The 25329-nt window shown below is 43.0% G+C and overlaps 1 protein-coding gene across 1 annotated transcript in view; it reads right to left on the bottom strand.

Moving 5' to 3' along the window:
• LOC121277979 overlaps positions 1 to 25329 on the bottom strand; it is a 97692-nt gene that overhangs the window by 48497 nt on the left and 23866 nt on the right. The window contains exons 17-28 of the mRNA XM_041187980.1: positions 24810 to 24899; positions 24154 to 24252; positions 20243 to 20380; positions 17182 to 17348; positions 16763 to 16829; positions 15045 to 15130; positions 12526 to 12706; positions 11852 to 11951; positions 9145 to 9362; positions 5852 to 5989; positions 3718 to 3820; positions 2973 to 3209 (exon numbers count right to left, since the gene is read on the bottom strand). Coding sequence (XP_041043914.1) covers positions 2973 to 3209; positions 3718 to 3820; positions 5852 to 5989; positions 9145 to 9362; positions 11852 to 11951; positions 12526 to 12706; positions 15045 to 15130; positions 16763 to 16829; positions 17182 to 17348; positions 20243 to 20380; positions 24154 to 24252; positions 24810 to 24899 — 1624 coding nt within the window. The remainder of the gene's footprint in view (positions 1 to 2972; positions 3210 to 3717; positions 3821 to 5851; positions 5990 to 9144; positions 9363 to 11851; positions 11952 to 12525; positions 12707 to 15044; positions 15131 to 16762; positions 16830 to 17181; positions 17349 to 20242; positions 20381 to 24153; positions 24253 to 24809; positions 24900 to 25329) is intronic.

The raw sequence follows: 25329 nt of genomic DNA, 5'->3' as shown, positions 1-25329 counted from the left end.
TTATACTCAAAAGCTTTGGCACTGTCCAGGACAAAGCAACACACTTGATTTGCACATTCACAAACATTCATTCCCTCCACCACCGACGCACAGTAGCAGCAGTGTGTACTATCTACAAGATGCACTGCAACAACTCGCCAAGGCTCCTTTGGCAACACCTTCAAAACCCTCGACCACTACCATCTAGAAGGACAAGGACAGCAGACACATGGGAACACCACCACCTAGAAGTTCCCCTTCAAGACACTCACTATCCTGACTTGGAAATATATCGCCGTTCCTTCACTGTCGCTGGGTCAAAATCCTGGAGTTCTCTCCCTAACAGCACTGTGGGTGTACCTACACCAGATGGACTGCAGTGATTCAAGAAGGCCACTCACCTCCACCTTCTCAAGGGCAATTCAGGATGAGCAATAAATGCTGGCCCAGCCAGTGATGCCCACATCCCATAAATGAATTTTTAAAAATAAATCACCTCACACTTCTCTGCATTAAACTTCATCTGCCACCTTTCTGCCCACTCCCCCAACTTATCTATGTTCTTTTGAAATTCTACGCTGTCTTCCTCACAGTTTACAATGCTTCCAAGTTTTGTATCATCCACAGACTTTTAAATTGTCCCCTGCACACCAAGATCTAGATCATTAATATATCATGAAAAGCAAAGGTCCCAATATTGACCCCTGGGGAACTCCTTCCTTCAGCCTGAAAAATATCCATTAACCATTATTCGCTGTTTCCTATTATGAGCCAATTTTGTATCCATGTTGCTACTGTCCCTTTAACACCATGAGATATTACTTTTCTCACAAGTCTGTTGTGTGGCACTGTATCGAATGCCTGTTGAAAGTCTATGTACACCACATCAACAGCGTTACCCTCATCAACCTTCTCTGTTACCTCTTCAAAAAATTCTAGCAAGTTAATTAAACACGATTTCCCCATTGAAACTCCATGTTTTTTCTTCTTAATGAACCCACATTTTTCCATGTGATGGCTACTTCTATCCTGAATAATTGTCTCTAGTAGCTTCCCCACCACTGAAGTTAAACTGACTGGTCTGTAATTGCTGGGCTTATCCTTACAACCTTTTTTGAACAAGGGCGTAATGTTTGCAATCCTCTTGTCTTCTGGCACCTCCCCTGAGTCTAGCGAAGACTGAAAGATTATGGCCAGTGTCCCTGCAATTTCCATTCTTATTTCCTTCAATGTCCTTGGATGCATCTGATCTGGTCCCGGTGCCTTGTTAACTTTAACTACCGTCAGTTTATCCAACGCTTCCTCCTTGTAAACCCGAGTTTGAACTTTCCAACTCCCTCCTCTCCCGGCAGGTTTCTCACCAAAGTAATTTTGTTGACTTTGCATTAATTGAGGGAACAATGTTAGGAAAAGGAACACTTCCCATTTGAGGTTCATCCTCCCTGCCTTCCTTAGTAACCAAAATTGTTCCCCCAAATCCCTCAGGAACATGGGGATCTGTATGCCTGGAACTAGAAAGTTGTCAGCTGCTCCAGGAATGAGCTCTGGGGAATTTATTGATGCCATCCAGACCTGACATGCCAATCTTAAAAAAGGACCCACGGGATTTAGGTGAGTTTCCTCACCACCTACTCACTGGTGCAGGTCAAAATGCCAACTAGTCGCCTCCTGAGAGGGTAATTAACCTGGGCGATGACAACTGCCCACTCGCCTGGAGGGTTAAAATTAGGCCCTGTTGTGTAAGTTGTCCACAATATAGTTGTGACACAAACAATACATAGATCTTGTTAATTTAATCATTCAGTGCAAAATAATAAGCTTGACCAACACTTTAACATGAAGATGTGAGGTCATGTTCTGTTTGTTCATAGTTGACACTGTCAGCTCAAACTCAGTTGGTTGTCCAAGGCCAAATCGATCTCCTCACTTTACAGCAGGGCTTTCCAAGCTGTTTGTCATGAGTGCACTTTGGGGTCTGGAGCTCTGAGGCATCAATGGCTGCGTGAATGCAAACAGCTGTGAGGCCCCTTTAAATCCTTGCTCCCCCCCCCCCCCCCCTTATTGGTGAATGTGGCCTTTGATCTTTGAGACCTGATTGCTGCCTCAAAAAAAAAGCTATGAAAAGGTAGTAAAAACAGTTTCAACAATTTCCATTGCGTTGAACTTCTCCCCACACCAGCCCCGCTCAGGGGCTAAACTGTCCCAGCCGCTCTCCTGCCCACCAGTGAAATCTACCCCCATCCCACCCCTGGGGGGTACTGAAGTCTGAAGCATTAAAATGGGGTCACGTTGGAGAAAAAAATAATTCCAGATGGAAGAAATAAGGTCAGCATTAAAACAATCTCTCCTCTGGTCAACTCCAGTGATAAAATGGCCCATTTAGGGAATTGACAGGTTATGAAACTCGCAGCGGGATCCAGTCATTTCACCAAGTTCCTGCTAATGATGCAATATTAGCTTTTACAAGCGCTGGGTTAAAGCACTTAAGGTCTCTACTCAGAGCCGAGCTCAGTGTTGCTGCTGCAGTTGTCACTAAGACTCAGAGAAACGAAACTGAAACTGACCAGAATCATATGGGGAGAATCGGTCCGGGCGGGGAAGGGGAGATAAGGAGGAAATCGAAACCGCATCGGTCTGGATAGTTCCGGCACTTGACACCCAGATACTGAACTCCTGCATTATAATCATCACCCAAATTATAACCGATACCCAAACCATTTTAAAATGAATGCGATGCGGGGGATGGAAAACAGAACATTAAATTAAACATTAAATATAATTCCTGGTGTAAATCTGAATGAATTACCAAAAGAGTCACACAAGAACTTAATTTTAATAGTACAGAATCTATCAAATATATAGTTTGCTACAAACTGTGAACACTTTATTTACTTTACAATAGTTAAATTAAATCAGGTGTCGTGTCAGCCAATTTTAAATATTATAACTTAATTTTAAAACATTCTCTTTCCTATTGCACAGGATTTCCTTACCAGGCTTTGTTTGCTTCTTCCTTCCAAGGACCCTGGTATAAACGGTTCCGTTTTCCAACACAAACACAGTGAATCCGTCCCGGCTGCAAACATGCTGAACTCTCTGCCCTTTGAGAACTTGCCGTGTCTGTGAGGCGTCTTTCTGCCCGGTCTCCGAGTCCCAGTCCCCCCAACACAACATGTTCCCCCACCCTTCCCTCTCTCTGTCGGCACTGGGTTCCTCTTTATTATTTCGCCCTCAAACAATCGGGAACCCAGGGAGATGGAGAAAAATAAATTCACCGCAGAGATCCGGCTGTCAGACAGATTTAAAAGCTCGTTCCGGTGCTACGACAACACAGGTTCAATGCAACTGCCTCTGAGAATCTCACATAATATATTTATTTAGAGAATTTTTCTCCCTGGCCCCGCCTCTGACAGGGCGAGCCTATGGCAACAGGAATTGAATTGTTTGGGGGAAGAAACATTTCAATTGTATTCACGCACTCATTCATAGTCGGAGTCAGCAGTTATGGTCCTGTACCATGTTGATCCTTTCACCCACAGGATGTCATAATGTTGTAGAGCTGCTTCCAGACTAGGAAAACATGTCTGTCAGGACGACATGTGTCTATGTGGTGCAGAGTGTCAGTGTAGATGGGGGACTGCTTTATGTTTGGCATCCGCACTCTCCATGACACTTATCTCCTCACATTATCCACAAAAAAAAACCTGATTTACTCATTCTTTAGCGAACCACTCTTACCTTTGGAAAACAACTCCTTCACGTCATGGAAAGACAATCTTCTTTCTGTTCCATCAGCAAGACACCTGCTTCCACTTGACAATGGAAGCCTGGCCAAAACCACCTTGAGAATAAAAGCCTAAATGTCAATGTCTCCTGAAGCTATATTCTATATTTCTCATTCCATGGGATCATGATTAATGGCGAGATGTAGCGTGCTGACCCAGCTGTTCATCCAGGCACAAATCATTGAAGGTGGAAGGTTAAGAAAGCGGTTCATAAAACATAGGGGATCCTGGGTTTTATAAATAGGGGCATAGTGTACAAAAATGAGGATGCCATGATAAACCTGTATAAAACACTTGTTCTGTTTCAACTAGAATATTGTGTCCAGGTCTGGGCTCCACACTTTAGGAAGGATGTGAAGGCATTAGAAATGGTTTGGAAAAGATTTATGAGAATGGTTCCAGTTTTGAGGATCTTCAGTTACATGGATAGATTGGAAAAACTAGGGCTCTTCTCCTTGAAGAATGGAAGGTTAAGAGGAGATTTGTGTTCAAAATCATAATGCCTCTGGATAGAGTGTATAGGGAGCAATTGTTCCCATTGACGGAAAGATCCGGAAGCAGAGGACACCGATTTAAGGTGATTGGCAAAAGAAGCAATGGTGGCATGAGGAAAATCATTTTTGCACAGTGAGTTATTAGGATGTGGAATGCACTACCTGAGAATGTGCTGGAGGCAGATTAAATTGAGGTTGACAAAAGGAAATTGGATAATTATTTGAAGAGAAATATTTTGCAGGACTACAAAGAAAAGGCGAGAGAATGGAACTAAGCGAGTCGCTTTCACAGAGACTTGGCACAGATGCGACGGGTTGAATGGCCTTCTTCTGTGGTGTAACCAGTCTATGATTCTGGGTTTGCATTTTGGTACAGTAATGTTGCAGGTACTGCCTTTCAGATGAGATGTTAAACTGAAAAGTGCCTGATTGGCTGACCTTTAATATTCATGGTTAGGCAGCAATATAGTGATGGGAATTCTCTATGTGATATACTATTTTATAATGCATCCTTAAGAATTATCTTTCCTGTTTAATGGTGGGAAGAGTTCTGACCCATGAGCCACCACTCCAGGTGTGAGGAATAAAACAATGTTCTTCACTTATACTATAATTCATCAAAGAACAAAATAATCTTCCATGTTTATCTTAAACTTTCTGCAGAAATTCTATCACAACCCTGAAAGGTTAGAATGAAGAGTTTGAAAAGAGTAAATAAGGAGAAGCTTTCCAGTGATGGGAGGGCCAGCAACTTGAGAGTGTTGAATTATGATAATTGGCAACAAAACTGAGAGGAAATGAGCAGAAAAAATGTTGATAAAAACAAAAAACTGCTGATGCTGGAAATCCAAAACAAAAACAGAATTACCTGGAAAAACTCAGCAGGCCTGGAAGGGTCATGAGGACTCGAAACGTCAACTCTTTTCTTCTCCGCCGATGCTGCCAGACCTGCTGAGTTTTTCCAGGTAATTCAGAAAAAATGTTGAAGCAGCCAACTGCTTTCATCTGGAATACATAGCCTGAAAGGATTGTGGAAACAGATTCAACAGTCACTTTCGGAAGGGAATTGGATAAATATTTGGAGGGGAAACATTTACAGGGCTATGGGGGGGTGGGGGGGGGTTGGTGGGGAACAGCAGGGGAATGGGACTAATTGGGTAGCTCTGACAAGGAGCTGACATTGGCATGATGGGCTGAATGGCCTCTTTCTGTGCCGTATCATTCCAAGATTCTGTGAAGTTGGGGCGGTGTGTGATTTGGAGGTGATGTTTCCAAGCACCTGCTGCCCTTGCCCTTCACGGTGGTGGAGGTCACAGGTTTGGGTTTGGGAGGTGTTGCTGAAGATGCCTCAGTGATTGGCTGCGGTGTATCCAGTAGATAGAACACACTGCAACCATAATGTGCGGATGGTGGAGGGAGCGAATGGATGTTTAGATGTTCATGCAGATATGTTGATAGAGGCAAGTGCTGAAGGTATGACTGAAATTGCCAGTCCTATGGTTCTGTTTGCTAGTGTGTTTCTAAAATGCAAGTGACAGCTATGTTTTTCCTCCTTGCCTGGTTTAGCAGAGTGGATTGTGCTCTCCAACGTACCACCATTCTAGAATCAATTCCTTGTTCATGTACCTTGACTGACAACTTGTCGATTCTACTGGCTACAGTGTCGCTTTCACCTTCCTGCTCTGGGCAAAGCTGGCCTGTAGTACAGGCTCCTAAAACTCCAAGAGTGGCCTAGGTTGGTTAACTGAACATCTTTTTGAGTCAGGTTATAGGTTTGAATTGCTCTCCAGGACTTGGGCATATATTCTAAGTGGACCCAACTGCTGCACTGAGTACAGCAATGTTGGAGGTGTTATCTTTTGGATGGGGTGCTGAACTGAATCCCTCTGTACCATTTTAGATGGTAGACGATATAATGATCTGTTTCCTGTCATGGGGAAAAATAATTCACCATATTCTAGTGAAGGCAATGACTAACATGACTCCATCCATGTTAAAAGAGCCAAGAAATGATGGGCCAATGCCACAATTAAAATAGTAGAAAAATGGCATTCACATCTGCTAAGCAAAATAAGGAAATGCTTTTTTACCCAAAGTGTAATTGAAACATGAATGTCTGCTCCATGAATTTCTGAATCAATTGTGAAGTTCAAAACGTGGGATCCACAGCTTTGTATGAATGATTTAGATCAAATGTGGGTAAGTGGAGTTAAGGTACAGATCAACCATGATCTGACTGAATGGTAGAACAGGCTCGACTAGCAAAAGACCTCCTCTTGTTCTCACAACTCCAAAGAATTTTACGGCAGCGGGAGTTCACGTTCCCGCTGAAATCAATGGAATCACCACATTTTACAGCCCCGTCCCCACCGAAACTGGGCAGTTAAATTGTGCCTCTGTCCCACCCGATCTCTGACACCAGCAGAACTGTGAAGCAAAACAAAATGTCCCTCGAAAGTTGAGGTTAGAGCAGATGTTTAAAAACAACTATTTAAACGCTGTTGTGTGATGAGGGCTTGTCACTGACTGTGTCCATCTTCTAGCTTGGGAAGCATGGAGCAATACTTTGGAGGTTCCCAACATTGAGAAATTGTAAGCAGCCAGGTGGTCACTTGGTCTGCTTGTGCCCCGAAGGTTTTTACATTGAATCTGTAAGATCAGCAACAAACTGAAGGAGCAGTTAAGAAGAAGGGAAACAACGAGTGAGAGACGTTCTTGACCATTCCACTCCAATGAATATTCCTAGCAATAACTCAGCTCTGACACAGTGAGGAATAAAAATCAATAAATCATTTATTTTAATTACAAATATCCCAATAAAGTTATGATAAGTTTATGTATGAAAATAATTTACATTTCACAAAGTGCGTTAACAGCAACAATGCGCTGTTTTAGATTCATGTAATATTGATAAAAATTAGGTCCCTGATCCAAATGAATATATACTAATATGCAGAATAAAGTTGCAGAATGGGAATATCAATGACAATGAGATTCAGATAACTGAGAGATATTACATTTTGGTAAAATAAAGGTGGTCGCATATTACTTGAAAATTAAGAATCAAAATGAGTTAGGGGAGCAGAGGGGTCTGAGAGTATAAATAGACGAATCAGTAAAAACAGCAACACAGGTTAATACGGCCAAAGAGGAAGTGAACCAAGCAGTAGGATGGAATTGAAAAGTAGATCAGTTGTTCTAAACTTGTACTGAATCTGGATTAGACCACACTTGGAATAGTGTCTACAGTTCTGGTCACATTATTATAAAAATGACATTGAGGCACTCGAGGGAATGTAAAACAGATTTACAGCCAGAAATGTGAACGTGTACTTTACAGGAAAGGACAAACAGGCTGGGTGTTCTTTTTTCCTTGAAAAGAGAAGGATGTTCAAACAGAGGTCTGTTAGAGATTTTGACAGAGTAATCACAGAGTGCGTGTTTCCACTTGTGCAAAGAGAAAAGCTTGAGAAATCATGTAATTGCCAGGAAGTCAAATCGGGAATTTAGAAGAAGCTTCTTCAACCAAGTAGTGATGAGAATCTTAAACTCTGTGCCACACTGTGTAGTTGAGGTGAATAGTAAACGTAATTAAAGGGGTGCTAGATAAGCATACGAGGAAGCGAGGAATAAAGAGTTATGCTGATAAAGCTAGACGACGAAGAATGGAAGGAGACTGAAGTAAATTAGAAATGTTGGCATGGACTGGTTAGGCTGAATGGCCTATTTCTGTGCTGCATATTCAATGTAATTCTATGTGGACTGACATTACATTGCTCCTCTCTTGGTATACTTTGAAATAGCAGCAATTTCTCTGAAGAAATTATGAATTTGCTTCAGTTATTTATATTATTATCACAGAATGAGGCCAAAGTTAAAAATTTGTCATGCCAGTAATAGTCACGAAACCTTTTCTTTTCCTCCCAAATGCATGTAACATATCCTCCATCTACTGGTTCCACTGAGCAAGCATATTTCCCTACAGCGAGTTGAATGGCATTTTTTTAAATCCATTTATGGGATTTAGGCATCACTGGCTAGGCCAGCATTTATTGCCCATCCCTAATTTAAGAGCCAACCACATTGCTGTGGTTCTGGAGCCACGTGTGTAGGCCAGGCCAGGTAAGGACAACAGATTTCCTTCCCTAAAGGGGATTAGTGAACCAGATGGGTTTTTACAACAATGGTTTCATTGTCATCATTAGACTTTTAATTTCGGAATTCAAATTCCCCCATCTGCTGTGGCAGGATTCAAACCCAGGTCCCCAGACCCTGGGTACCTGGATTACTAGTCCAGTGACAATACCACTACACCATCGCCTTCCCATGTTCATGACTGAACATGGAATACAGTAGCATAGCGGTTATGCAATTGGACAAGTAATCCAGCAGGTCTGGATGACTCCAGGGATGTGGCTTCAAATCCCACTACTGCAGCTTAATAATTTAAATTCAGTTAAATAAATCTGGAATGAACAGTGAAACTAGTGGATTATTGTAAAAGACAATCTGGTTCAGTAACATCTGCTGTCCTGCCTGTCTCTGGTCTACATGTGACTCCAGACTCACAGCAATGTGACTGACTCTTAACTGCCCTTTGAAATGGCCCAGCAGACCACTTAGATGCATTCCAGAAAGTGGCTCAACACCGCCCTCTAGTTGAAAATTAGGGATGGCCAATAAATGCTGGCCTTGCCATCAATGTCCACATCCTGTGAATGAGTCGAGGGACTTGAAGCACTGCAACATTGCACAATCACAGGGTGTTTATTGTGCTGTAATGAAACAAGTGCGAGAATAACATTTATTTTTATCAACCAGTTTTTCTTAGTCAATCGCCAAAATTTCTCAGATTAATTAAACACATTCGCTAGCTGAAAACATTATAGCTCTTGTGCATTGAATTCTTCACTGGATTCCATTGCATGAAGTAACTTCTCTCTCAATATTTCGATGCTGCTGTAGTTGGGGAGGTCCAGGGTCCTGGTACAGGTGTAGGCACGAGGATATGAGGAATCTGGTTCACTGCTCCTGGTGTTAACAATGGCGATACTGAGACTCTGAATCCCGCCCACTGGGATTCTGTCCCTTCCCGACAGAAAGACTGAGAATGAGGAAAGAATAGACATCAAAATAAAAGTCACATTCAGAAATATGGAGATCAGTTATTGGATCAGCAAGGTGGCCTCAACACACTCACCTTTTCACCTTTAAACCTGTTTGCTGTGGGTGAACTAGAAGTTATTTCACAAAGCCAAGTAAATTCAGTGTCCCAAAGTCTACCTTAATTGGTCCATTTGATTGTATATTCATATTTTTAAAACTCAATTTGATCCCCAAAGCGACAGCAAAAATGCCAGTATGCCACAATGCCATTTAAAACAGATGGAATTTCATATATTCAGTCACTAAATCAGTAGCCTGATGTTATTCCCTCAAAGGCACAAACCTCCATATTTTAAAAATTCATTTATGGGATGTGGGGGTCGCTGGTTAGGCCAATGTTTATTGCCCACCCCGAATTGCCCTTGAGAAGGTGGTGGTGAGCTGCCTTCTTGAACCGCTGCAGTCCATGTGGTGTAGGTACACCCACAGTGCTGTTAGGGAGGGAATTCCAGGATTTTGACCCAGCAACAATGAAGGAATGACGATATATTTCCAAGTCAGGGTGGTGAGTGACTTGGAGGGGAACATGCAGGCGATGGTGTTCCCATGTGTCTGCTGCCCTTGATGGTAGCGGTCGTGGGTTTGGAAGGTGCTGTCTAAGGAGCCTTGGTGAGTTTCTGCAGTGCATCTTGTAGATGGTACACACTGCAGCCACTGTGTGTCACTGTTGGAGGGAGTGAATGTTTGTGGATGTGGTGCTAATCAGGCGGGGTTGCTGTGTCCTTGACAGTGTCAAGCTTCTTGAGTGTTGTTGGAGCTACACTCATCCAGGCAAGTGGAGAGTATTCCATCAGACTCCTAACGTTTGCCATGTAGATTGTGGACAGACTTTGGGGAGTCAGGAGGTGAGTTACTCACTGCAGGATTCCTAGCCTCTGACCTGCTCTTGTAGCCACAGTATTTATATTTATATTTATATGGCTGGTCTAATTCAGTTTCTGGTCAATGGTAATCCCCAGGATGTTGATAGTGAGAGATTCAGTGATGGTAATGCCATTGAATGTCAAGGGGCGATGGTTAGGTTCTCTCTTGTTGGAGATGGTCAATGCCTGGCACTTGTGTGGCATGAATTTTACTTGCCATTTGTCAGCCCAAGCCTGGATATTGTCCAGGTCTTGCTGCATTTGGACATGGACTGCTTCAGTATCTGAGGAGTCTGAATGAGCTGAACATTGGGCAATCATCAACGAACATCCCCAAATCTGACCTGATGATGGAAGTTCATTGATGAAGCAGCTGGAGGTAGTTGAGCATAGTGCACTAACCTGAGAAGCTCGTGCAGCAATGTCCTGGAACTGAGATAACTGACCTCCAATAACCACAACCACCTTCCTTTGTGCTAGGTATGACTCCAACCAGGGGAGAATATTCCCTCTGATTCCCATTGACTCCAGTTTTACTAGATTTCCTTGATGCCACACTTGGTCAAATGCTGCCTTGATGTCAAGGGCAGTCACTCTCACCTCACCTCTAGAGTTCAGCTCTTTTGTCCATGTTTGAACCAAGGCTGTAATGAGGTCAGGCGCTGACTGGCCCTGGCGGAACCCAAACTGAACATCAGTGAGCAGGTTTTTGCTAAGCAAGTGCCACTTGATGGCGCTGTTGATGACTCTTTCCATCATTTTACTGATGATCAAGAGTAAACTGATGGGGCGGTAATTGGATGGGGTTGGTTTTGTCCTGCTTTTTGTGTACAGGACATACCTGGACAATTTTCCACATTGCCAGGTAGATGCCAGTGTTGTAGCATAATGTGTCATTATGCATTAACCTATAACTAATGACATGAGAGATCTTGTAGATACTGATAATTATCAATGCTGGGTATAGTCAATATCATCTCAGGATGAGGGTCTTCAGTTAATTGGAGATTGTAGAAGTTGGAATCGTTCTCCTCAGGGAACCTTGAGTTAAGAGGAGATTTAAGAGGTGTTCCAAAGTTTGAAGGGTTTGATACAAAAGATAAGAAGAAACTGCTTCCAATGGCAGGAGGTTCTGAAATCAGAGGACACAGATTTAAGATAATTAGCAAAAGATCCAGAGGGGAATGAGGAGAATTATTTAATGCAATGAGTTGTTACAATCTGAATGCGCTGGCTGAAAGGATGTGGGAAGCACATTCAATGGCGATTTTAAAAAGAGGAAGTATAAATGCTAGAAAAAGGAAAAAAAATGCAGAGCAATGAGGAAAGAGCAAGAGACTGGGGATAATTGGACAGCACTTTCAAAGAGCTGGCACTAAGGACCAAATGGCTTCCTTTTATCCTGTAATCTTCCATGATTTTTGTTTAATCTTGAGAACTATCCACCTTGGTCAGTTAATTGAATAATCTCAGTTGTACCTAACAAAAACATCCTTGGCTAGGTAATGAGCCATGCTAAGATGCACCAATGTTATATCCATCAAAATACACTAAGCTTACTCACCAAGAAACTGCTTTTTCTTCTCCTCTGCTAGGTTTTCAAAGACTTCCCAAAAATTCCTGATTGTTTTGTCAGTTTGTGTATATCCATGGTATTTTGCATTCTATAGATATAAAACACAGATTAATATAGATTGGCTTGTATTCTCTTGAGTTTGGGTGATTGAGTGATGATCTAAATGATTTAAACTGATGAAGAGGATCCTGAACTAAGGGGGCACAATCTTAAATTAGAGTAAGGCCATTAATGAGTGACATCAGGAAGGATCTATCATGGTAATCTGGAACATACACCAGGGATGGCTATGGTGCTGGCTCAAGTGAAATTTGGTATTGAAGTCAACAGATTTTTGCCAGGTAAGGTTATCCATGAATGTGAACCAAAGTTGGTTAAATTGGAGCAGAGGTATAGATAAGCCATGCTCTAATTAAATGGTAGAACAGGCTTGAGGAGCTGAGTGGCCTCTTCCTTTTATACTCGTGCCCCTTTGTACTTTCCACTGAAATTGTGTGGCTGATCAAATTAAAATTGTCCCCAGGGATTTTAAAGAAGATCTGATGTGGTTAGGTCTTATAGACCATTGTTCAATGGGCTGTGGTGCTGCATCCATTCCCTGTACAGACAAGGCAGAAATTGTCATGGTCATAGCAAAGCAGATGTGCAACACAGCACAGTACCTGTTCCAGCAGCTCCCACTCATAATTGGTGTTTCCATGGATAATGTCCCTCAGCTCTTCAGGCTGGAATACGTTCACAATCGGCAGTGACACATTCTCGAAATCTTGCGAAAAGGCTTCAAATTGTTTCTTCACAGACGTGTTAAGTTTATAATCCACATAAGCATCAACATACTGCTTCCTATTTAAAAAGAAATTAGAATTAGAAGATGCATAATTTACACATGACACCTCAATTCGAAGACCCCTCGAACAATCTAGACTTAAGGGAATACAAGCCAATGTCCATTAATTGATGTTTTATATCGGCAGAATGCAAAGAGCTCTAAAATTCTGTAGAAGTTCACATTCCACTTTATCCATCACACTGCCATGGTTTCCTGTGAGGTAGAGTTGGACTGGAGATGGGCAACACATTCAGACTTTCAATAGCTAAAACCAGTTTAGTGAAGGCACTGCTCCTCTTGAATTGAATATCAATGGCACATTGTTCCTTATCAGATTCTTGGTAGTACAATCACACGTTGGCTCATCTACTGCTATTGAAATGTGGTGTCACTAGCAAGGCCAGCATTTGTTGCCTATCCTGAATTGCCCTTGAACTGAGTGGCTTGCTAGGCCATTTCAGAGGGCAGCTAAAAGTCAACCACATCGCTGTGGTCACATGTCAAAAAGATCAGTCATGATCTTATTGAATGGCAGAGCACACTCAAGGGGCCAAATGGCTTAATTCTGCTCCTGTTTTGTATGTTGGCCAGCCCAGGTAATGACAGTAGATTTCTCCCTAAAGGACATTAAGTGAACTATATGGGTTCTTACAACATTTGACAACAGCTGTCATGGTCACCGTTATTGAGACTACCTTTATATTCCAGATTTATTAACTGAATTCAAGTTCCACCAGGTGCCATGGTAGGATTTGAACCCATGTCCGCAGAGCATTAGCCCAGGCCTCTAGATTACTAGTCCAGTGACATTACCACTATATCACCATCTCCCCTAAAATAGTGCGTCTTTTTCCAGTAAATCAGCTATTGTAGTTTATTAGCTCAGTAATCCTAAGAATGTGTGTTCAACTTAATGGTTTGAGAATTTGTATTTAGTTTAAACAAACATCTGGGAATAAAACATTTCTACCAGTAAGAGTGACTGTGATGATGTTTGATTATTGTGCCAATTGAACAGGTTCACTAATACGCCTTAGGAGGGAAACATATGAACATATGAAATAGAAGCAGGAACAGTCCCTTACTCAGTTTAGCCTATATGTGGCTCCAGTCTGACACCAAGACTGAGATTCACAAAGTTTTATTAGACAAGGGTTTCAAGGGATAGGCTTAAGTGGTTGACTGGTCTACTTCTGTTGCTGTGGCTTTTAACTCTGAAATGACCAAGCGAGCCACTCAGTTTTATCAAACTGCTGCAAAGAATAAGTTAGTGTCTAACATGTTAACCACACACCAAGTGTGGTGAATGACATTTCTCATTAATCACAGAATCACACAACACAGAAGCTCATCATGTCATTGTTGGCTGTTTGAAAGAGCTATCTCATTTGTCTCATTACTGATGTTCTTTGCCCATAGCGTTGCAAATTGTTCCTTTTAAAGTATATATCTATTGTAATACTGATATTAGAGCAATGGTCTCTTTGCACCTTCAGTGAATCTCCTTAAAAGACATGCTACAGTATATATATGAAACCATACCACCAAACAAGGCATATCCTTCAAGAGACAAGGGATATAACTGCAATGTGCATTACTGAATTATGGGCAGAAATCCCCCACCCCGTTGGGGGGCAAGTTCAGGAGCGGGCACATGCAGGCGTGCTTCTGATCGGCGCCCCCAATCAGGGGCATGGCCCCATTTTACGTGGGCGAAAGAGCGCACTCATCTCCCTGAGGCTAAGTGCTGCCTCAGGGAGATTGGCGCCAAATTTTAAAATGGTAAATGTAGCGAAATAAAATTTCCCTGACATGTCCCCTCATGTGACACTGTCACATGAGTTGGGACGTGTCCATCACTTCTAATCAAACTTTTATTACATTTTTAAAAACCTATATGAAACCTCATCTCGCCCGTGGATGTAGTTTCATGCTTTTTCTGAAGCCAGCCAGGGCTCCCGGCCTGCCCGTCAACCTTAAGGTTGGACGGGCAGGTCTACTAACTAGTTGAATTCGTTTTTAAATGGCCTCAATTGACTATTGACAGGTCAGCAAGCACACAGCTGATTCGGCTGCGCCCCCACCGACCTGAAAATTGAAATGATGCAGGGTGAGATCAGGAGTTCTGCCCTACGTTATCCAGCGTCATTTTACGTGTCAGCGAGTGGGCCCTGCACCCCGCTCATCCTGGCCTATGTAAACATCCTTAATTAATACACAATGCTGGGTGCACAAACACATGATGCTATGGTCTAGGTATCGACATTTGAATTAATATTATTATAAATGCAGCTCAAAGAGCAAATTAATTCAATAATAATTGAACAGTTTATATTAATGGATAACATTTACCTATTATGCTTTTGAACAGGGATTTTGCTACCACCAGGAAGGAGTTCCAGTATAACTCTGCTCCCATCAGCTGATTTTTTGGAGATCTGCAGAAATAAAACTTACAAAGTTATGGGATGCACCTTTTCTCCAGGTTTGTCTACAGCTCACAAACGTATTCTACAATAAGTTCAAACTTTATCGCATTTAACTTTTCATTTAACTGCACAATTCATTTTAATCCAATCAATTCATTTAGGCTCTTTATGCACTGGACTTTTCTCCGAGGCCAGGATTTTCCAGTCCCTTCGTGATGGGACCCGCCACGGGTCATTCAGCAGCCCAGCCTAAAGTCAATTGACCTTCGGCAGGACTGGACGATCCTGGTGGTGGGCGGGGCCAGGAAATCCCGCCCCCACCACCTGAGATGAGTTCTCCCCTGAGGGTGGGGAAGCGGTGGGGGAATGCTGCAGATAAAGACTGAGAAGGTGCAGGGAGTCTCAGGCCTCTTTTTCTCTGGGCCCTCTCTTCAGCCAACTGAGCTAGCCATTACTCCTCATCTCTTCCAATGCCCCTCCAGGCTTTCAGCCTCCAGAGGTCCTGGCCATCAGCAGCTGTCTCCCAGTTGTCAGCGTCAATGACCGCCATCATTTCTTTTTATTCTTTCATGGGATGTGGGTCTCATTGACTAGGACAGCATTTATTGCCCTTGAAAAGGTGGTGGTGAGCAGCCTTCTTGAACCGCTGCAGTCCATGTGGTGTAGGTATATCCACAGTGCTGTTAGGAAGGGAGTTCCAGGATTTTGTCCCAGCGACAGTGAAGGAATGGTGATATATTTCCAAGTCAGGATGGCCTGTGACTTGGAGTGGAACTTTCAGGTGGTGGTATTCCTATGCATCTGCTGCACTTGTCCTTCTAGATGGGAGGGACCACAGGCTTGGAAGGTGCTGTCAAAGAAGACTTGGTGAATTTCTTCAGTGCAACTTTTAGATGGTACACACAGCTGTCACTGTGTGTTGGTGGTGGTGGAAGTGAATGTTTAAGGTGGTAGGATAGGGTGCCAATCAAGCGGGTTGCATTGTCCTAGATGGTGTCGAGCTTCTTGAGTGGTATTGGAGCTGCACTCATCCACTCATCTTCATATCTCACTTCCAGGAGTCCTTATAGCGGAGGTGTGGAAGTCCAGCAGGTCATGACCCAGTGGCCAGTTCACCATTCAGAAGGTCTTTGGGTATACACCCACTATCCATCCAATGATTATGACCAAGTCATTGCAGATGTCCCCTTTCTTAACTACAGGAGTTCAGCAGGATTCCCATTTACAAGTAAGTAGGATTTCATCGCTGGTGCAGGAGTAAATTAATTCCCCTTAATCTTTTATTACCACATAAAGCAAATTGGTCAAAATAAGTCATTGTTCTTTTCAGATTATTGACAAACTGGTTGCAATCTCTTACCCTCCCCAGCCCCAGCACCTGCCGCAGGGTCACAATCAGCAAAGGTTTTGAATAATTTGTCTCCAGGATGGGCGAGCTGCTTGTGGAGTAATGGCAGGTGCCTCTGCCTCTCCAAACTTATGAGGATCATCTTGGTCCTCCAGGTTGGAGTGCGCACATTGCTGATTCTGAATCGTTCCTTTGTCCCCTCCAGCCTACATGGCAGTCCTTCCATTGTTAGTTCAATTCGTTAATAATTTGAAAGGAAGCTGATTAATGATGTGGTACAAGAGTAAACTTACAGTAAAATCCAGACAAAACATGTCTTCAATGTCATCGTACTCGTAGTCAAGGACCTCCTGGAGTGAACTGTATTACCGAGAAAAGATAGAGAAGTCGAAAGTTAGCTAGTAAGATTCGTCATTGTATTACCAGTTTCAGAGCAGCATTTGTATAAGACTGCAGCTAATTGCAAATTGGTTAATTTTGATTGATTAGAAAGTATTCATCGAAACAGTTTTGCAAACTTTACATTTTAAGTCACAGTTTTTATGACTAATTTGTCATAACTGATTGCGGTAATTTGAAAAATAGGATCGGTCATATTTTCCCCAGGTCATTGAACCAAGGATGAGAGATCCATTTAACAGAAGTGACTGATATTATAGACTAGGTAATTTGGTGGATTAAAGAGTCATGTCATTGTTTGAAGTTCACTCACTTTCCTTCTGTTGGTGAGAGTTCCTTCAGATCTTCCAGTGTTGGCTGCACATGGAGCAGCTTCTTGTACAAAGCCAACGGGAAGTGAAAATTGCAAATAAAACAATTGGATACAGCGAGTCCACAGAGAATTCCCATCAGATGAAATACATCACTCATTTCTGGTTCCTGTGTATATTACAAAAAAACCTGTGAAATCCTTCTTGCAAAGTCTGCATAATATTTTGTAACAACAGAATCTAGGGTCTGCACCTCATGTGCCCCCACTGGTCATGCTTTTGGCAGGGCTGGGCATGTAAAATAGTTCAGGTGCCCAACCTACCACCTTTCCCCCCACCTATAACACAAAGGGTGGGTGGGCGCCAAAACCTTCAGCCCGCTCACCATATTTAAATAGACAATCAAGGGTCAATTAGGATTTTTACCAAGCCAATTGACCCTGATAATATGCTGCCCACACTATAAGGTGTTTAACGCGGGGAGTCAGGCAGGAATGGGAAGCCCGAGTTTTAAAATAATTTCTTCAAAGGCCGGGAAGGAAGGGGAAGACTCTATCTTCGGGGCCACGCTTTGTGGGTTTGGGGGCATTGCTCCCACCTTCAGCCCACCCACAGCCTTAAACCCACCCCAGCCACATCCCCTGGCTTCCTCCCCGAATTGTCGAAACCCTCCCTGTCCAAGAACCCGCACTTACCTGTTTCTGCGGGTCTTCATCCCCCCTCCTCTTGCAGACCTGGCAGAGCTCACTAATGCACTCTTAGTGCTGCTGGGGCTGATGGAAGTACTGGCCAATCTCCACAGCGCACCCCCCCCACCCCCCCGCGCCCCCCCCCCCCCCCTCCACCCCACCCCCACCCCCACCCCCATCCCCACACCCCCCCAGTGAGGGGTGGAAGTCCCACTCAGCCCTTGTTTAGCCCACCCACAGCATGTTATGGCTGCAGGGCAGGTCGGTGTGCAGCTGGGTCGGTGCCATGTAGATTTTGCTACTGGGGGTGGGAGGGAAGGGGGTGCCAACCAGCCTCACCCCCTCCCCCACCCCCCCAATTATTCAGCCCTAGGTTTAGTTGACGCCACAAGGGACATTTTCAGATTAAGTGTTCCCAGAGGGAAGCCCCACCTGCCAGAAGAGCTTATATTGGGAATCTGGACATGAGCTCTGTAGATTTTCCAATGGTTTACTGATTGTGGTTCAGGAAACAGGATCATGTCTTTCAGGAATTCATTAAGTCATCTCTTTTGCAGCTAAGTCAGGCCATAATGAAGAAAAATCCCAAGACTAAGAATTCTTCAGTTACTTTTTTTTATATAGCGAAGTTGCTAAGACATTTATTTCTCGGCAATCCATTTCTGAAGTATAAAATCTGTTATCAACCCCAGCAATCTAATGATTAACCCCAAAATATTAAAATTTATAAAGAAAAATAACATTCCACTGCTTGTACATTACTGGAGCCCCAACCTTGGCTGCATATTGGGAATTTTGCGAGCATGTACTCATAAAGTCCACCTGTACAATGCTCAAGTTTTGTTGCACTTGGAAGTGCAGTAGTGCTGGTATTTAAGCTGCACACAGGAAATAGGAATGGTACAGTCCCACTGGACTGCTATGGAGCGGCAGTTTTAAAACCTTATTATTGTTCATGGGACGTGGGTGCAGCTGGTAAGACTGATAAGGCCAGTATTCATTGCCCATCCCTAGTGTGAGAGTGGATTTATAAAATATATTTTGGGGAATAAAGTGTAATTTTCTAAAGAACGCTGGGTGTCTGTGTTTGTTTGTGTGTGTGTGTGTACGTGCGTGCGTAATTTAATTAAGCTGGGCAGAATTTGATAGGAGGCAGGTTGTCAAGGAGTTTGGAAACATGAAAAGGATAGAGGTGTTAATTTGAGGTACCAGTAAATAGGTTAGATCTAACATTTGCATTTTTAGATAAGTTAAAAGGTTATTTTAATATCAAAGCGGTAGTTTTAAAATCAAAAAGGTGACAAGAAAAATGTTTGCATCTTGCAGGAGTTCATAGGTAAACAAGTAGTGGGGGTATGATATTTTATTGATCAAGTACAAAGACAAGATGCACACATGAAAGATCTTATATTTGGAAGGGTTTGAGTTCCAAAGGGGTGTGAGAACAATGGGACTGAGATGAAAGGGGAAAAAGGTATAGTAGAGTTACTATGGAAAGCTGTTGAGCTGGAGATGGCTGGAGATAGCTGGAGTTGTTTGAGCTGTTGAGATAGGTGGAACGCTAGGCTGAGAGTGGATGCACTTTGAATCACCCATCAAAGCCAGAGAAGTCTTAGACTACAGCAAGCAGTTTTATTCTGAAGTGGATTCCACAGCAGAGTGGAAGAGGATAAAGGTCATGTGGTACAGCTTTATTGAAACTACAGCAGTTTGCTTTGAGTAACATTACTGGATTTCACATTTAAACATCTATAAGGGAATGTTGACTGGAAGGTGTTTACTTCTGGGGTTTACCAAGTAGAGAGTTTTGGGGGAATGTTTTGTAAGGCTAACCTTAATTGTGTAACTGCAATCTTGTGTGTTTAAGATTTCTTTTATTTTTTTTTGTGAATAAAACTTACACTTTTCATTTTTAAAATCCCGAAAGTGTTACTGGACCTCTTACTGCTGAGGTAGGCATGTCGTCTTCTCAGTTTCAGAACACAAAGAAGAGCTATGGCCCATAAGCCAAGTTTCCCTCTCGGATTAACACTGGCAGTGGTTGCAACATCAGAGAGTGGGTTCTTCCGGCATAGGGACATCTTAAATCATCAGATGTGGCAAGTTGCTCAGGTACCAATAGGAAACAAGATGACCGGGTTACCAACGGGAGGGATTGTTGGCACAACATCACTTTATGTATTTTTTTTCAATGTTAATAACTCCGTGGCACCAGGGCTCCGGTCCCCACTTTGTGACTTGGCCGTTTGTCTATTAAAACCCACTTATCTTCAGAATCAGAAGTAGAAAAGAAGGCAGCAGAAAGTATTGCTGGCGTGCTTTTTGAAATTTCTGATGCCCACCTTCATGTGTCACACTGTACAATAAGCCTTACCCAGTCGGGGAACCAAAGCAGCTCTGAATCCTCAGAGCGCTGAAATAACCGTCTGTTGCTATGCAGTTCCCGAGCAAAGAGGGTGAAGAATTCCTGCGTTACCCCAGAGCCATAACATGCTTCATCTTTAAATCTGACCTGAAATGACAGCATCAGGCATAAAATACTAAAACACTCTAAAATATTTCAGAGCTTTGGCTTCTAATGTCCTTTGGTGTTCTCTCTCCCTTTTTATATAGTATTGTTTATACATTTACATACACAATTCCACATTCCTGATGTATTGCTAGCCTGTAAACAACCAAACGCTTGTTGGTCTTGTTTTTTCACTGAGTAATAACCTCTCCATTAGTTGGCTGTTAAGAACTGATAAGTCACCATATATGCAGAGGGCTGATTGATCTCCATAGCATTGTAAATAGGGAATCAGTTAACTGTAAGCTTATATAACATTAACAGCCTTGGACCTGAAGATCAATGGGGTTTTCCAGCACATTCTAACTACATAAATTGGACAGGAGGACAATAGCAATTCTGTGAATTAGGCTGGAACTCTGACAGGTCGGTCTAGGCCACTGCTTCTAATTTGCATCAGGCCTTATTTGCAACAGAACTTTCATCTGCCCCAAACAGCGTCGCCTGCATCAGACGGGGCATGGCTGGTGGAGGGAACTCTCAGAGAAGAAGTTTCCTCAACCCCAAATTGGAATTCACAAAAGTGTCATATATATTAAGCGAAAGGAACACAGGATTACCTCATTGGGAGAGGCTGAGGGTGTAGGAAATGCAAAACAGATACTACAGTGCCACCACTGATTTTGTAAAAATATATTCATTCATGGGATGTAGGCATCGCTGGTTAGGCCAGCATTTATTACCCATCCCTAATTGCCCTTGTTCAGAGGTCAACCTCATTGCTGTGGGTCTGGAGTCACATGTAGGCCAGGCCAGGCAAGGATGACAGGTTTCCATCCCTAAAGGGCATTAGTGAACCAGATGGGCTTTTACAACAATCAGAAATGGTTTTATTGTCACCATGAGATTTTTAATTCCAGATTTTTTAGTGAATTCAAATTTCACCACCTGCCATGGTGGGTTATGAACCCAGAACTCCAAAGCAATACCCTGGGTCTCCAAAATACTAGTCCAGTGACAATACCACTATGCCACCGCCTCCCACCTTAACCGATTACAGCATGACAAGTTTACATAGGCAGTTTCCATTATAAATGTGACATAGCGGGTGAAATGAGCCCAACCAGGCTCCTGCTGACAGAAGTGGAACCTAGGAGTCTAAGACTGAAGCTTGAAGTGCACTCCTGACCAATTCTGAGTGAGGCTCTAGAATTGATCACCTCAATGCGGCTGCTGAACATGACAAAAACTCGTTGGACCAAGTTGCTCATGTTAAATTCAGTGACTGGCTGGAGCTTCTTCTCTTGCCTAATACTTTCCCCCCACCCCTGACGTATCCAGAGTGATAGATCAATGGCTCTGGATTTTCAGGTCCTTTATGTCTATGTGCACTTGTCAACCTTCTCCACTATAACCTTCTAAGTTCACACTTATAATGGAAACTGCCTGTGTACACATGTCACACTGTAATCACACCCACTCGACAGTGGTGGCACTGTAGCATCAGCTTCACATATCCCACCTCCTCAGCCTCTCCCGCAGAGATGGTCACGTGCTCCGTTGAACTCTACTTCCTTGTTTCCCAAATTACTAGCTAACAATGATACCCTAACTATGATTCCCTATTTTCTCTGCGATGGAGATCAACCAGCCTTGGGTGTATATGGTGACTTATCAGTTCTTAACTATGCCAACTAATGGAAAGCAAAACAAAATCAAGACCGACAAGCGTTTGGTGTTTATAGGGAAATTAGGAGTGGGCAATAAATGCTGGCCTAGCCAGCAATGCCCGCATCCCGTCAATAAATTAACAAAAAGGTCAAATCTAATGACAATATAAAAATACGGGACAAATATATGATTTTGAAGTGGGGACAAAATTACATTTATGCACTCCAGGGTACAATTATCCGCCTGCCCTCTAACCCCACTTCACCATAGGACCGTACATTAGTTTAGATACAATACCATGGGAGATCTACTACCCTTACCATGGTAATGCATTAAAAATCTTCCTCCTGTCTACAAAATTTTACTTCTTGTTGACACTTCTTTGACACAATTTTGCATGAACTTTTCCGTTCACATTCAGAATGGGAATTTATATAAACTTGCCATAGAAAATGTCCCAGACATCACCATCACCATCCTTGGGTATGTCCTGTCCCACCTGTCAGGTCAGACCCACCAGAGTGGCAGCACAGTGGTATACAGTTGAGAAGGAACTTCCCTGAGATTCCTCAACAATCTGCTGTCCTTACCTGCTAAATGAGATAGATTTCGAACACATCTATCAATTCAAAACTGGACATCCATGAGGCACTGTGGGCCATCAGCAGCAACGGAGTTGTAAACAACCACAATCTGTAATCTCGTGGCCCGGCATACCCCCCACTCTACCATCACCATCAGGCCAGGGGATCAACCCTGGTTCAGTGAAGTGTGCAGGCTGACATGCCAGAAGCAGCACCAGGGATACCTAAAATGAGGCGTCACCCTGGTGAAGTTGCAACACAGTACAACTTGCATGCCAAAAAGCGGAAGCAGCATGCGATAAGACAGAACTAAGCGATCCCACAACCAATAGATGAGAACTAAGCTCCACAGTCCAGCCATATCCAGTCACGAATAGTGGGGACAATTCGATAGCTAACTGGAGGAGGAGGCTCTACAAATATCCCCATCCTCAATGATGGAGGAGCCCAGCACATCTGTGCAAAAGACAAGGCTGAAGCATTTGCAGCCATCTTTGGCCAGAAGTGCTGAGTGGTTGATCCATTTCAGCCTCCTCCTAAGGTCCCCAGCATCACAAATGCCAATCTTCAGCCAATTCAATTCATTTCATGTGATACCAATGCTGAAGGCACTGGATACTACAAAGGCTATTGGCCCTGACAATATTCCGGCAATAGTATGCCAGGAGTGTGATGAAACAGTCTCCACTCGCCCGGATGAGTGCAGCTGTAACAACACTCAAGAAGCTCGATACCATCCAGGACAAAGCCTGCTTGATAGGCACCCCATATCCACTGCCTTCAACATTCACTCCTTCCATACCAATGTACAGTGGCAGCAGTGTGTACCATCTAAAACATGCACTGCAGAAAATCACCAAGGCTCCTTTGACAGCACCTTCCAAACCTGCAATCTCTACCACCGAGAACAAGGGCAGCAGGTACATGGGGACACCAGAATCTGCAAGTTCCCCTCCAAGTCACACACCACCCTGACTTGGAAATACATTGCCATTTCTTCACTGTTTTTCGGCCATATCTTGGAACTCCTTTTTAACAGCACCGTGGGTGTACCTGTGCCACATGGACTGCAGCAGTTCAAGAAGGCAGTTCTTCACCACTTCTTGAGGGCCGTTAGGAATGGTGAATAAATGCTGGCCTAGCCAGCAACACCCGCATCCTGTGAACAAATATATTTTAAAAATTGTACCCGCCACCCCACCATTCCCCCTAATGCTTGCAATAGCCTCCGATCTCCTAAGCCTGTACTAAGGAAAATCATTTCGGCACAACTAACTCAACTTCTGTGTATCCCAAATTGCCATAAGTCTTGCCTAATTATTGACTAAGATTAAAGATTTTAAAATGGGATCTGAATTACACCTTTTGCTTTAGTGTGCAATACCAATGGATATTGATTAATATGCAAAACTATTAACATGTAAAAACTAAGCAGTCATGGCTAGTTGATGATTAGATACAAGATATATGTCACATGTGAAAAAAACTCTGATCATTCATCAATATGAACCAGTTTTGTACCTGAAGTGCAAGATGACAAGCCACTGATCTGCTGGGTCTTAAGCCTTCCAGAGCATCCTGAAGAATTGTTTTCCTTGAAACCTTGAGTTCCAGTGCTAGCTGAAAGAAAGAAAGACTTGCATTCATATAGCATTTCTCAGGGCAACCAGGTTCTCAAAGCGCTTTACATAAAATGTTGGATTTTTGAAGTGTCATCACTGATGCAATGCAGGAAAAGCAAAGCCAATTTGCACATAAATGACCACATAATGTGTTTTGGTGATGCTGCTGGGTAGTCTATTTTAGACAGGACACCAGCTGAACTGCCAAATACTACCAAATAATGCCATGAGATCTTTCATGCCTGCATGAGAGGGGAGATTGGTGGACACTGAAGATACGTACATTTTAGCATGAGCAACTCCCAATGCCATCCATGCATACTCTGATGGGATCAGTCTTGGAGGACACTGATCAATCTTGACACAACTGCCAGGACTGCAGGCAATGAAAACTCAGGGCTAAAGTTAGCGGACAGCGTAAGCTTCTCTCTTACAATCTGTGACATAACCTAAAGCCAGTGAAGTGCCACTATGCTGAAATGTGCACCAGTCTGTATGGTGTGTATAGGTATTCAAATATTCAGATACGCTTCTAGAAGACAATTTAATACATACTCTTTGCGTTGCCTTGGATTCCATAGCCAATAGTCGAAGCTTTGTTTTCATGTCAAAGATGCAAGGATAAGTAATAAATTGTCGTTGGATCTATGGAAGCAAGGAACACATTATGACTGCTGATCAAAACCAGTTACATGTGTTTAATATTCACTTCTACAAAAAAACAATTGATTCCCATCTAAAATATTTACTCATGTTTTAGACTTCCTAGTGACGTTGTCTTACTGCTCCAGTTCACCGCTTACCTATGAATGTGGGACAATGTGAATCTCAGACCTCCATATGTTATACGTGTACACTGCTTTCTGCCCTTTACACTACTACCATCCCAATCTATATTTGGATAATTAAAATCCCCCATTGTAACTACTCTATAATGTTTACACCTCTCTGTAATTTCCTTGCAGATTTGTTCCTCTACATCCTTCCCACAGGAAACATAGAATAATGATTAATGGATGTTTTTCAGGCTGGAGGAGGTTTTGTAGTTGAGTTCCCCAGGGATCGGGTATTGGGA

The sequence above is a fragment of the Carcharodon carcharias genome, chromosome 1, assembly GCF_017639515.1.
Source record: "Carcharodon carcharias isolate sCarCar2 chromosome 1, sCarCar2.pri, whole genome shotgun sequence".
Taxonomy (NCBI): Eukaryota; Metazoa; Chordata; class Chondrichthyes; order Lamniformes; family Lamnidae; genus Carcharodon; species Carcharodon carcharias.
This window is presented reverse-complemented; position numbering and strand designations above follow the sequence as displayed.